At 39.4% G+C, this 13,675-nt stretch overlaps 2 protein-coding genes across 2 annotated transcripts in view; both read right to left on the bottom strand.

The window, feature by feature from the left end:
- LOC100923605 (NACHT, LRR and PYD domains-containing protein 12-like) overlaps window positions 1-7,556 on the bottom strand; it is a 31,691-nt gene extending 24,135 nt beyond the window's left edge. Inside the window, 4 exon segments of the mRNA XM_031961467.1 lie at window positions 297-373; window positions 376-749; window positions 752-1,774; window positions 7,427-7,556. Coding sequence (XP_031817327.1) covers window positions 297-373; window positions 376-749; window positions 752-1,774; window positions 7,427-7,556 — 1,604 coding nt within the window.
- The window catches only part of LOC105749909 (NACHT, LRR and PYD domains-containing protein 12), a 61,792-nt gene continuing 54,457 nt past the window's right edge, over window positions 6,341-13,675 (bottom strand). Inside the window, exons 8-10 of the mRNA XM_031961466.1 lie at window positions 10,898-11,087; window positions 9,635-9,805; window positions 6,341-7,192 (exon numbers count right to left, since the gene is read on the bottom strand). Of these exons, the coding sequence (XP_031817326.1) occupies window positions 11,072-11,087 (16 nt within the window). The 3' untranslated portion in view covers window positions 6,341-7,192; window positions 9,635-9,805; window positions 10,898-11,071. The remainder of the gene's footprint in view (window positions 7,193-9,634; window positions 9,806-10,897; window positions 11,088-13,675) is intronic.

Here is a 13,675-nt window from a genome sequence, read left to right as displayed (position 1 = left end):
TCATTGTCCAGTATTACTCAAATTTGAAAAAGTGATAAATGAAGTATTTATGCTGAAATTAACAGCGATAGGGACTCAGATCACCATTAAACATACATGAGTGCACAAGAGTTTTGATTTAAACAAGTATGACAACTTACGATAACAAGGTGTCATTACAGATATTAATTTTAGCATATTTTCTGTAAACACACATTAAAGGACATTCTGAGAAATGTGATAATCATGTAAAAATTTCTCTAATAAAATTTAAATAGTAAAGTAAAAAAAAGAAAGAAAGAAATGAAGACAATGACAAGTATATTTTTCTTGCCCTATAACAGTGCTTAATGCAGTAAGTTACATTCAGGGCATCATACTGGTCGTAAACTTCTCTATTTTGATTTCATGGATGTTACCTAGCACCTGTGTTACAAATTCAGAATCTTGAGTCTCATATAAGTGAGAATAAAATTCTGGGAGATAAATCATAGAAAAATCGTTTTGTTCATTTATTTTGGATTCTCCCTGAGCCCACTGCAGTAACTGTGACTTGATTTCCGGTGACATTCTGCATCTGAATTTTCTCTCCAGCTCCCTTGCTGTCTCTACGTTTAGGAAGCCAAACAGGAAGCGGACCACCAGAACCACAAAGCTGGCATTAAGCCCACTACACTCCTCCAGAAGTTCTCTGACACCTGGGATGAAGGAGTCAGAACTCTTCATCCCTTCTTCCTCTGTGCTCATCACATAGAACATGGCAGCAAAAACTCTTGGAAGCTCAAGTGAATGAAGCTGTAGCAGTTTTCACAGCCACTGTCTTTCTGGAAAAGATTCATGTCTAAGAAAGCAGAGACATCAGCTGCCTCCAAGTTATTCCTCCTGAGGTCCTCTTCCTCAAACAGCAGTTTCCTGTCCCAGATCCCCTCAGCAGCCAAGCGACACAGACCCCTCAAGTGCTGAGGGATGAAGTTCTTGTCATCAGGGATGATTGAATTGGAAAGATAACACATGTAGAGGGCAGTGGTGGTTTTCAAAACCTGGACAGGATCTTGTCCCTTCTCCATCTGCTGTTTCAGGCAAGTGAAGACAATCCAGTTCATCAGGGGAACACAGAACATAGTGAATAGTGTGTCATTGCTTTTTACTAAATGAAAGGCCTTTTCACCTAAATCTTTATCTATGAAAAATTTGCAGAAATACTCCTTTCTATGCTGCTCTGAGAAGCCCAGGATCTCCACATGACGTGGACTCTCTAACAAAGGACAAAATTTCCCCAGAGCAGTGAGTCTTGTGAGCAGCAAGCAGGCTTCAGGGAGCAAGGTTTTCCTCAGTAAACTGCTCAACAAGATGGATACTGGCTCCTTCTGCTTCCAGTCTTTGCATAGATCATATTTGTGCTCGTTACAAGGGAATTTCAGTTCATCTAAACCATCAATGATGAACAGAAGCCTCTCTGGCTGGAACATGATCTCTGTTATGGGAGTCTGGGAGCCAGGCCAGTCATTGGCAATTAAATCAGCAAAACTGATTATTTTTCCTTCTAATGGGTTCAGTTCTCTGCAGGTGAGATAGAAAACATAGTTGAACCTCTCCTGGAAGAGGTTTCCCTCTGCCCAGTCCAACATCACCTTGCTGGCCAGGGTGGTCTTCCCAATACCAGCAGCCCCCTGCAGCACAACAGTGCGTGGTTGGACACCTGTCTCCTTAAAAGGATCAAATAACGCTACCATCTCTATACGCTGCCCTCGCTCCTGCATGAACTTAGTGTGTTCCCATCCATAAACAGGAGTTCATGATGCTTCTGTTCACTTTCACAAAGAATAAAGATCAAGGACTTTCGCTGATCCTCTCTGGCTTATTCTAAAATATCCAAGATGCTAACACGGGCTTCATCGATCACCATGATGGTCTCTGTCTTGAAGTCCCAGGGTTTGTGCTCCAGCCTTCAGCCACCACAAAGGTGGAAGATGGAATAAATCTGAATTTGTCCCAGCTTATATGCAGTATACTGAGTATAAACTAATCATTATATCATTAGGGAACCATTATTCATTGTAAGATAAATTCAATCATACTGAACCAGAGAACTATTAATCACCATGCTAAACTAGATAACCATTGCCTCATCAATCCCACTGACTTAACACCTTATAAGAATCCTTGTTTCAAGTACAGAGTTCTGTACTTAAACATAACAAACAACAACATAAAGAGTGAGAATGCTATGTTGGGATCCACCCTCAGGTCCCCCAGTCTTCTCTCTGGGTGCAGATGACTATCTTCATCACAAGATCTTTGGACCTGGCCTGAATCATCTCATTGATGGAAAGAGCCACATCCTCTTGGAGGTAGTGAGATGAAGAATGTGACATACTGGGGCCAGGCGGAGAAGTCCTGTTTATGCTTTCTTCGAAGTTTATTGATCAGACACACAAATACCTCAAATGCTCATAGGTCTGATACAAAGTACACTTTTTAAAAATTCCTCTGCTATGATGTAAATCATGAAACCCCTTAAGACCCTGATCTTGGTTACTTAGAGGTGTAAATAGTTGAGATATGCATCAGATAAATAGTAATGCTGGAGAAACTGAACAAGATAGAGAATAGAGACTCCTAAACCAATACTAGATGCTCCTCTTAAACTATTCATTGCTTTTGCAAATCAATCTTTCTTGTCCCTAGTCTTTAAATCACTTTCTTTTTTTTTTTTTTTTGAACTTTAAAAACCAAATTTCAGAAAACTTAATACATATACCCAACAGAGCATAGTTTACAAATTGCCCAATAGTTTTATCTAGAAAGCAACATATCATCTAAGTAGGGAGAAACAAACACCACCCCACAAGGTAAGCTACTAGCATTTTGTATTAATAACCTATATTATAACTTAAAATCCAATCAAATATAGCTTTAAATTCCCAGTAATATAAAACTGCTTTTCCTATCATATTTCAATAATGAATTTCTTTCTGGCCCCACGCGGCCATTATCCCCAGTGGTGGACTTTCTTTAAGTTTCAACTTGGTGTTGAAGCCTTTAGAAAAGTCAGACCCTAATTGGAGACACTGACCCCTTTCAAGTAAGTTAACAGAACTTCACCCCAACAAGTTCTTAAGATCTTACATTCAAAGATAACAAAATCTAGCCTGCAAAGGCAACAGTAATTTTAAAATCATCCTAAAATTTCTAATTAGATGTTTTCTCTAGCCAGAGTTCAAAGCAATTAGCATAAACTCCTTTTGTTCTCTAAAGGCCTTATCTAGCATAGCTCCATTCAAGCCACACCTAAATTTAAACTACCCAAGTGCCAGTTTTTTTTAACTTTAAAATCACAAGTAAATTTTAACTAATTTCAAACTTCTTAATTTAGCAGAGCTCTGAACCAATAGGACAGTCAAACACAGACACTGATTGAGCAGTTATAATATAAAACATTTAACACAGACCGGAGGGTATATAGAAATTTTAGACTGAGGGAAGTTGCTAGCTCCTTCCCAGAATCCAAACTGAACTTTTTTTTTTTTTAGCCAGATGGCCTCTTTAAAAAAGACACTCAGATTTATACTCTGGAATGCCCAGAGTTGTGCCAACTGGCACACAGAACCAGGTATGTCTTTAGGGACCCTACTCCCAGAATTTATGCGCGTCAGCATTTCATAATTCTGGGAATCCAGGGGCTAGCACATAACAGAACAGAACAGAACAGCTCTTAAGACTTAACCAGATGATACTCCAAAAAGTACTCAGACAAACTTACTCTCCAATGGCCGAACTGGGGTGTCCACCATGGGGCTTCAGGCACATTTCTGGCTGGAAACTGCTCTCTTTCCCACAGGCTCTGGAAAAAAAAATCCAGGGGGCCGGCCTCTCCAGGCCAAGAATTCAGATCCCCAGCCATCCTGAGGCCCAAGGGAGAAACTGAGCAAGATAGAGATTAGAGAGTATTTAATAATTTATTAAATGGAGAGATATACTAGGACCAAATGGATCCATGGTTTGATCCCAGGGCTGAATGAGACTATCATCTCCAAGAATCCAGCAAACAAGGAGAGTTCTCAATGACCTATATACACATGGCTCAGACTCAGGGGGTAGATTGAGGCAGAGGTGGAGTCAGGGTGCTGAGAGTGGGAACGGGCTCTGACAGGGTGGGGTGAGCCACCAGAGATGGGGAGAGGCATCTTGATAAGACTACGGGTATCTGACATTCTGATACCTTGGGATGGGGAGAGGCATTCTGATATTCTAAAACATAAGATCTTTTATCCTTATTAAATATTCTGATAAAGAGGAAGGAAAGGTTTTGCAGGACTGAGAAGCAGGGAAATTGAGTCAGGACTGGGTCAGGATAATTATGGAAACTGAAAACTGTGGCATAACAAAATAAAGTTTATTATACTATTATCTTAGGTATCTTTCTCCCAAATACCTTTAGTCTCCTTGTGGACATTATTTCCTATCCTAAATTTAAAGATTTAGCTTTTAACCCAAAGAGTAGTTTGCATTTTGCTTCAGTTGTTAGATTATTAATTTATTATATTGACAAGCAGTCTCTGCTATTTCAGTAAGGTAGTTTTGGTGAGCCAAGTTACTATAAGACTCAAAATCTGGAATGGAGTCTTACCTCCTATCCCTCTACAACATCCATCAGAATTGATTGTCATATAGTCTTGCTGTTACTATGTATAATGATCTCCTGGTTCTGTTCATTTCACTCAGCATCAGTTCCTGTAAGTCTCTCCAGGCCTCTCTGAAATCATCCTGCTGGTCGTTTCTTACAAAACATAATATTCCATAACATTCATATAACATAATGCATTCAGCCATTCTCCAACTGATGGACATCCACTCTGTTTCCAGTTTCTTGCCACTAGAAAAAGAGCTGCCACAATTTGTTTTCATTTTTTAAAGCATCTGGTCACAAAACTCACTTTGGTCATGTTGACTTATATTTTCAGTAAATAATCTGAAAGAGCTTAGATATGGGTTATCAGCTGTGAAACTGGCCTTGCCAAGTCACCTAAAGTCTTGACCTCATCTTGCTTTGGTCTTCCAAGGGACTTACATGTGACTCCCCACAAGGCAGTGGGTTAGATGGGGAAGGTGACTCTCAAGGAGAGAGACTTCTGAGGGAAAGTCAGAATAGCAGCAACTCTGGGAGCTACAAAGTGGGAAAGAAGGACCGTCCAACACTGGAGAGGAAGTTGGGGAATGAAATATCTTTTTTTTTTTTTTTTTTTGGTTATAGCTTTTTATTTACAAGATATATGCATGGGCAATTTTTCAGCATTGACAATTGCAAAACCTTTTGTCCCAATTTTTCCCCTCCTTCCCCCCACCCCTTCCTCCAGATGACAGGTTGACCAACACATGTTAAATATGCTAAAGGATAAGTTAAATACAATATATATATATATATATATATATATATATATATACATGTTCAAACAATTATTTTGCTGTACAAAAAGAATTGGATTTTGAAATAGTGTACAGTTAGCCTGTGAAGGAAATAAAAAATGCAGGTGGACAAAAATAGAGGGATTGGGAATTCTATGTGGTAGTTCATAGTCATCTCCCAGAATTTGTTCGCTGAGTGTAGCTTATTCAGTTCATTTCTGCTCTATTGGAACTGATTTGGTTCATCTCATTATTGAAGAGGGCCACATCCATCAGAATTGATCATCATACAGTATTGTTGTTTCTTTTTTTTTTTTTTTTTAATTTTTATTTAATAGCCTTTTATTTACAGGATATATACATGGGTAACTTTACAGCATTAACAATTGCCAAACCTCTTGTTCCAATTTTTCACCTCTTACCCGCCCCCACCCCCTCCCCTAGATGGTAGGATGACCAGTAGATGTTAAATATATTAAAATATAACTTAGATACACAATAAGTATACATGACCAAAACATTATTTTGCTGTACAAAAAGAATCAGACTCTGAATTATTGTACAATTAGCTTGTGAAGGAAATCAAAAATGCAGGTGTGCATAAATATAGGGATTGGGAATTCAATGTAATGGTTTTTAGTCATCTCCCAGAGTTATTTTTCTGGGCATAGCTAGTTCAGTTCATTACTGCTCCATTAGAAATGATTTGGTTGATCTCGTTGCTGAGGATGGCCTGATCCATCAGAACTGGTCATCATCTAGTATTGTTGTTGAAGTATATAATGATCTCCTGGTCCTGCTCATTTCACTCAGCATCAGTTCGTGTAAGTCTCTCCAGGCCTTTCTGAAATCATCCTGTTGGTCATTTCTTACAGAAAAATAATATTCCATAATATTCATATGCCACAATTTATTCAGCCATTCTCCAGTTGATGAGCATCCTCTTAGTTTCCAGTTTCTCACCACTACAAAGAGGTCTGCCACAAATAGGAATAGAAATATCTTTAAGGAAAAAGTCCATTTCCTGTGAGGGCTGGAAAACAGAGACCATGAAAGGAAGATATCTGAGACAAAAAAAATTGGTAACAGATTCCAGAGGCTGATGCATAAAGTAGAGGGCAGAGATGGACAAAAACTGAATGGGGGCAAGGCCAGGATGCATCCTGGGAGGGGCTGAAAATGAAGTCTCTCCTGGGAAGAGGGATCCAACTCAGCAGAATGAATTTGAAAGACAGGAATAATGGGAGTGAGAGGCTGGAATCTGCTGCCATAAGACTAGAGGGGGCAACTATGGATCAGAATATTGCACAGATCAGAGCAAAGGCAGGAAAGTCCTTAGGAATGATACTCCAGAGGTCTCTGCAGTGGAGGCCTCCAATCTGAGGCACCTGTGACTGGGGATGTTGGATTTTTTCCGCTCTTCAGTGGCAAGAGTGGTCCTTTGTGTTTCTTCTCTGCCCAACCAGGGAAAGGTCAGTAGAAGAGACTTTTTAGATATTAATCACAGTAGGGAGGACTCTGAAATGCAGGAAGTTTCCAATTCCAGGCAGCCATGGTCTGGGTAGGAGGATTTCCTTAGAGACCATCTCATATTAAGGATAAGAATCAATTATTGTAAACTTAAAGTAACTTGTCCAAAGTCATCCACCCATTGAAGTGAGCCAGGGCTAGGGTATCTTCAGCATCCCAGTCAAAGAACTCTTTTGTAGCCGTGTGATAGTCTTTCCAAGTGATATGAAAAGATTTTCTTGAATTTAGGCTGTTCAGTGTCTTTTTTATGGTTTGACTTAAGTTCCATTCCCAGACGCTGTGAAAACACAAATATTTTGTTGTATCTTTACCTGAGTATTTTTTAATAGCCCTGATGCCTGTGTTCTCTGTCAAGTCCCTTCTGTCTCCCACACTTTATTCCCTTTTATAGTTTCTATGACATAAAAGTGTGTGAGGGTGAGGGTGTGTGTATACAAAAGCTACTGTAGGATGGTTTTTGGCAGCACATCAGCTGTATCTCACAGAGGTTTAAGCTTAGTCCTTCCCATACCCTCTTCATGACCGGCCCAGTGAAGGCCAAGAAGACGGCCTTCAAGACCGTCAGGAGAAGACCTGGTCTGCAGGGACTTCATCAGAATCAGGTCCAGCACAGGCTGGCCACAATCTCCCTTCTCAATCATGACAGACAGTTGGTCCTATGCCAGGTTTTAAAGAAAAAGCAGCCCCTAAGTACGAGAAGGGTAGGAATCCTGGCTGCACAAGAGTTCTTATGAAAAACTTCTGGTTGTGCAAGTCACCATGAATCAGCGGTATGAGAAATCAAGGCAAAATGGCCAATGAGAAATTTAGGATCATGGGAGAAGCACAGGATACAAAAGGAGGGAGGGGTTAGTTCTCCTACTCTCTGCCCTGGTCACACCAGGACTGGTTCCTCACTGTGTACTCTCAGCAGAGGAGAAGGGGCTGGTCTCAAAAAGGACATTAAGAACTAAAGGACATACCTGGGATGGATAATCAGGATACAGAGCAGGAGGGGAAATAAGGATGGAAGGAAAGAAGCCATTTTTAAGCACCTATTATGTGCCAGACACTGTGTTAGGCATTTTATATATAAAAATAATCTCATTTAATTCTCAAAACAACTCTGTGAAGTAGGTGCTATTGCTCTCCCCACTTTACAGGTGGGGAAACTGAGGCACACAGAGGTTCAGTGACTTAGGTCCCACAGCTGATAAGCATCTCACTCAGGTCTCTTGCTGACTCCAAGCCTCATGTTCTGTCCATGGCACCACCTAGTGGCCTCCTGGCCAGGGACAGATTAGCTGAATTCCAGGATTTACAGGCCATGCAATGGGAAGGTTTCACTTTTTGCTTTTATTTTTATGGTTCTCCTGCTGGGGAGGCAGTGGGAGAAATAAATGACTGTAAAAATACATTTAATCTTCCTCTCTTTATTAACCTATCTTTCCAAGGAGCTTATAAGTAGCAGAGGAGACTGCTTGGTACAGGGTGGAGCTGACCAGGGATATCTAGCTCACACAAAGGAATGAATCCCTGATGGCGAAATACTGACTCAGAAAACGACAGGTTCACATTGTCCAGGCTGTGTTACGTGTGAATGTGTCTGTTAAATATCCCCAACTGCAACAGCGTGGGCCCCCTGGGAGGTGTTGGGTCCCCCTGGGAGGTGTTGGGCCCCCAGGAAGTGTTGGGCCCCCCTGGGAGGTGTTGGGCCCCCCTGGGAGGTGTTGGGCCCCTCTGGGAGGTGTTGGGCCCCCTGGGAGGTGTTGGACCCCCCTGGGAGGTGTTGGGTCCCCCTGGGAGATGTTGGGCCCCTCCGGACTGGATCAGGAGGAGAAGGCTGGATCTCCCTAAGGAAGCCCTGCTGTGGGATCCTCGGCAGCTCCCTCTCTGCCTCCCTTCCAGGGCTGGGCAGCCTCCTCCCACGAGGCCCTGACACCCCTCCTTTATGAGGGGAGAGAGGGAACAGGGGGCTGGGGAAACAGGTTCCAGAGGAAGGGATGGACTAAAGGCAGCCGTGAGTGTGAAGAGCTTGGCTCTGCTAACTAGAACGTCCAAAGGGAACAAAGACGTCTCAGGATCCCTCTGGTACCAGCAAGTCAGACTCACTGACTGAGCATCCCTCTCCTGGTCCCTGCTCCTGGCGCAGCTTGTGGTTCCAGGAAAGAGCTGAAACTAAGAGGAGCCCATCAAATAAAGAACGGCCCCACAAGTTCGGGAACATTAATGTGCTGGAATATTACTAAATGTTACATCAAAACTGGTGCAAGGGATGGTTTCAGAAAAACCTGGGAAAATTTGTATGAACTGATTCGGAGTGACCAGTGAACAGTTTATATGACAACAGGAACGAAGTCAATTATAACAGAAAATAACTTTGAAAGGTTAGCACAATGACCCACTTCAGTTCCAGAAGACTCGTGAGGAAGCCTACTAGCCACCTCTAACAAAGAAGATGATGGGTTCAGCAATCTCATTGAGACATATATATTTTTTTGAGTGGGAACTAGGCTAACATGGGAATTTGTTCTGCTTGACATATATATTTGTTTTTAAAAGTTTAATTTTTCTTATTTTTTTTCTCCAAAATGGTAGGATGGGGGAGTGATAGAGAGAGGTAAGGTGTTTATTTTCATTAAAAATTAAATAAAGTTATTTTTCTGCCATTTTCTTTTTCTACTTCCTTTTTCACCTGAAAGTCCAGGAAACATTCTAGAAAGAATATTGGGAAACTTACTTTAATATTTGTAGGTTACAATCCTGCTTTTCCAAGGCTTCACACAATAGATGAACTCCATTTTCACCAAAACAATTATCACTGAGGTCCAACTTTTTTAGGTTCTTAATGCTACAGAAAAAAGGTAGGAGATTCTGAAGACGATCAACAGTGAGTTTACATCCAGACATCCTAAAAAAGAAAGAAAACCAAGGGAAAAATGACAAACTCATTTCTCCAGGAGCAATTTACTTCTTGATTTATGTGTGTGTTTGTGTGTGTGTATGGGAAGGGAATCAAACTCATAGCTACTTTAGAACCACAGCCTCAGAACATGTGTGCATGTATGTGCATGCAAAGACTGGAATTTGTTTTGCTTGATACTCCTGTTGTAAGGACTTGTCTTTGTTTCCCCAAAAGAGGAGCAGGAAAGGTAGGTAAAAGAATAAAAAACAAGATAGTGAATGAGGAAAGAAAAAAAATCAATAAGGAATCTTTTTTCTTTAATAGAGAAAAGAAGAATAGTAGATAGGTCAAAAATAAGCATATACATGACAGTTTTGAAAGCTACAGACTGATTTTACATATTTAAAAATAAAATCAAATTATAAACAAATTAGAAGAACATAGGATAGTATACCACCTCTCAGATTTGTGGAGAAGGAAAGAATTTGTGACCAAAGAAAAACTAAAGACCATTATTGATCATAAAAAAGATAATTTTGATTATATTAAGTTAAAAATTTTTGTACAAACAAAACTAATGCAGACAAGATTAAAAAGGGATGCAAAAACTGGGAAAACATTGTACATCCAAAGGATCTGATAAAGGCCTCTTTTCTACAATATATAGAGAGTTGACTTAAATTTATAATAGTTCAAGCCATTCTCCAACTGATAAATGGACATGGATATGGATATGGACAGACAATTTTCAGATGAAGAAATTGAAACTATTTGTAGCCACATGAAAAGGTGCTCCAAATCATTATTGATGAGAGAAATGCAAATTAAAACAACTCTGAGATACCACTACACACCTTTCAGATTGGTTAAAATAACAGGAAAAGATAATGACTAGCCAGGTGAACGATGGCTAGTGGTATGATGATGAAGGGTAGGGTGAAGTGGAAGGCAAAGAAGCCAGTAAGGGTTGCTTTGTCTACTGTGAAGCCACCTCAGATTCACTCCGCTAGGGTGGTGCCAATGTAGGGGATAGCGGATAGGAGGTTGGTAATTACGGTGGCCCCTCAGAATTATATCTGACCTCAGGGAAGTACGTACCCTACGAATGCTGTTGCTATGACAGTGAGGAGTAGAATTACACTGATATTTCATGTTTCTTTGTAGAGATAGGATCCGTAGTAGATTCCTCGGCCCACATGTAGAAAGAGGCACATGAAAAATATTGAAGTTCCATTAGCGTCGAGGTTACGGAGAAGTCAACTGTGGTTAACGTCACGGCAGATGTGGGCTACAGAGGAGAAAGCAATTAGGGTATCTGAAGTGTAGCGTATTGCTAGGAATAGGCCTGTAAGGATTTGGATGATTAGGCATACTCCTAATAGAGACCCAAAGTTCCATCAGGCAGAAATGTTAGATGATGCAGGAAGGTCAATGAAGGAGTGATTAATAATTTTTAGAAGTGGGTGGGTTTTACATAGATTGGTCATTAGTTTTTGTAGTTGAATTACAACAATGGTTTTTCATGCCATAGCCTATGGTTAGAGTCCATACTAAAACTAATATGGAAATGATGCTTGTTTTTACATTGTCTTTGTTTTATCGATTTTTGAGCTTGTTGCTTTTGCTTCTAAGCCTTCCCCTGTATATGGCGGGCTAAGTCTTGTGGGGGATGTGGGAAAACTGGGACACTGATACATTGTTGGTGAAGTTGTGAATGGATCCAACCATTCTGGAGAGCAATTTGGAACTATGCTCAAAAAGTTATCCAACTCTGCATACCCTTTGATCCAGCAGTGCTACTAAGGGGCTTATATCCCAAAGAGATACTAAAGGAGGGAAAGGGACCTTTCCAAATGTGCCAAAATGTTTGTGGCAGCCCTGTTTGTAGTGTCCAGAAACTGGAAACTGAGTACATGCCCATTCATTGGAGAATGGCTGAATAAACTGTGGTATATGATTATTATGAAATATTATTGTTTTGTAAGAAATGACCAGCAGGATGATTTCAGAGAGGCCTGAAGAGGCTTACATGAACTGTTGCTGAGTGAAATGAGCAGAATCAGGAGATCATTACACATGACAACAAGAAGACTATAGAATGATCAATTCTGACGAACGTGGCCCTCTTCAACATTTAGATGATTCAAATCAGTTCCACTTGTGCAGCGATGAAGAGAACCATCTATACTTAGAGAGAGAACCATGGGAACAAAGTGTGGATCACAACATAGCATTCTCACTTTCTCTATAGTTAATTTGCTTGCATTCTGTTTTCTTTCTCAGTTTTTCATTTTCTTCTTTTTTGATCTCATTTTTCTTGTGCAACAAGATAACTGTATAAATATGTACACATATATTGGATCTAATATTTATTTCAACATATTTAACATGTATTGGACAACCTGCCAATAAGAGGAGAGAGTGAGGGGGGCGGATTGGAACAAAAGATTATGCAATGGTAACGGTTGGAAATTTTACCCATGCATATGCTTTGTAAATAAAAAGCTTTAATTAATAAAAAAAAGAAAAGAAAAATAAATAAATAAAGATAAAATCAAGCTTTACATCATAGTAATCAAAACTTTCATGGATAATTCTTTTTTTTTCTGTTTTACCTTATAGAACCTTACAATCCATGGAAATTGAATGGATGCCTATCAGTTGAGGAATGACTGAATAAATTATGGTATATGAAGGAAATGGAATATTATTTTTTTATAAGAAATAATGAGCAGACTTATTTAAAAAAAGGCTGAAAGAACCTGATGCTGAGTAAACTTAAACAGAACCAGAAGACACTTGAACATAATAACAATATTATGTGATGATCAAATGTGATGGAACTGGCTCTTCTCAACAATGCAATGATGCAAGGCAATTCCAATAGACTAGGGAAGAAAAATACCAATCACATCCAGAGAAAAACCTATAAAGACTGAATGTGGATCAAAGCATAAGATTTTCAACTTTTTTCTTTGGTTTCTCATGCTTTATTTTTTCTTTTGTTCTGATTTTTCTTACATAAGATGACAAATATGGAAAGCTGTTAAAAAGGATTGCACATATTTAAACTATGTTAGATTGCTTGCTGTCTTGGGGTGGGGAGATTAGGGAGAGAGGGAAAAAATTATAATGCAAACTTATAAAAATGAATGTTGAAAATTATCTTTACCTATATTTGGAAAAATAAAATGCTATTTTTAAATTTAAAAAAATTTAGGCTATACATGCACATTCATTATTTATATATTTCCATATGAATCAGGTTGGGAAAGAAAAAAACATGTTGAAAACAAAAGTGAAAATAGTGTGTATTGCTCAGAATTCAATCTCCATATGTCTCTCTCTGGTTGCAAATGGAGTTTTCCATCCAAAGTTTATTGGGATTGCCTTGGATCACTAAATTGCTGAGAAGAACCAAGTTGATCATATTTGATCATCATGCAATCTTGTTGTTACTGTGTATAACGTTTTCCTGGTTCTGTTTGCTTTGTTCAGCATTAGTTCACGTAAATCTTTCCAGCTTTTCTAAAATCAGCGTGATCATAATTTTTTTTATCGAATAACAATACCTTATTAGGCTTTTTTCTTTTTTTTTTAATTTATTATAATAACTTTTTATTGACAGAACCCATGCCAGGGTAATTTTTTTTACATTATCCCTTGCACTCACTTCTGTTCTGATTTTTTCCCCTCTCTCCCTCCATCACCTCCCCTAGATGGCAAGCAGTCCTATATGTGTTGAATATGTCGCAGTATATCCTAGATACAATATATGTGTGCAGAACCAAACAGTTCTCTTGTTGCACAGGGAGAATTGGATTCAGAAGGTAAAAATAACCCGGGAAGAAAAACAAAAATGCAAACAGTTTACAT

The sequence above is a fragment of the Sarcophilus harrisii genome, chromosome 3 (assembly GCF_902635505.1).
Source record: "Sarcophilus harrisii chromosome 3, mSarHar1.11, whole genome shotgun sequence".
Taxonomy (NCBI): Eukaryota; Metazoa; Chordata; class Mammalia; order Dasyuromorphia; family Dasyuridae; genus Sarcophilus; species Sarcophilus harrisii.
This window is presented reverse-complemented; position numbering and strand designations above follow the sequence as displayed.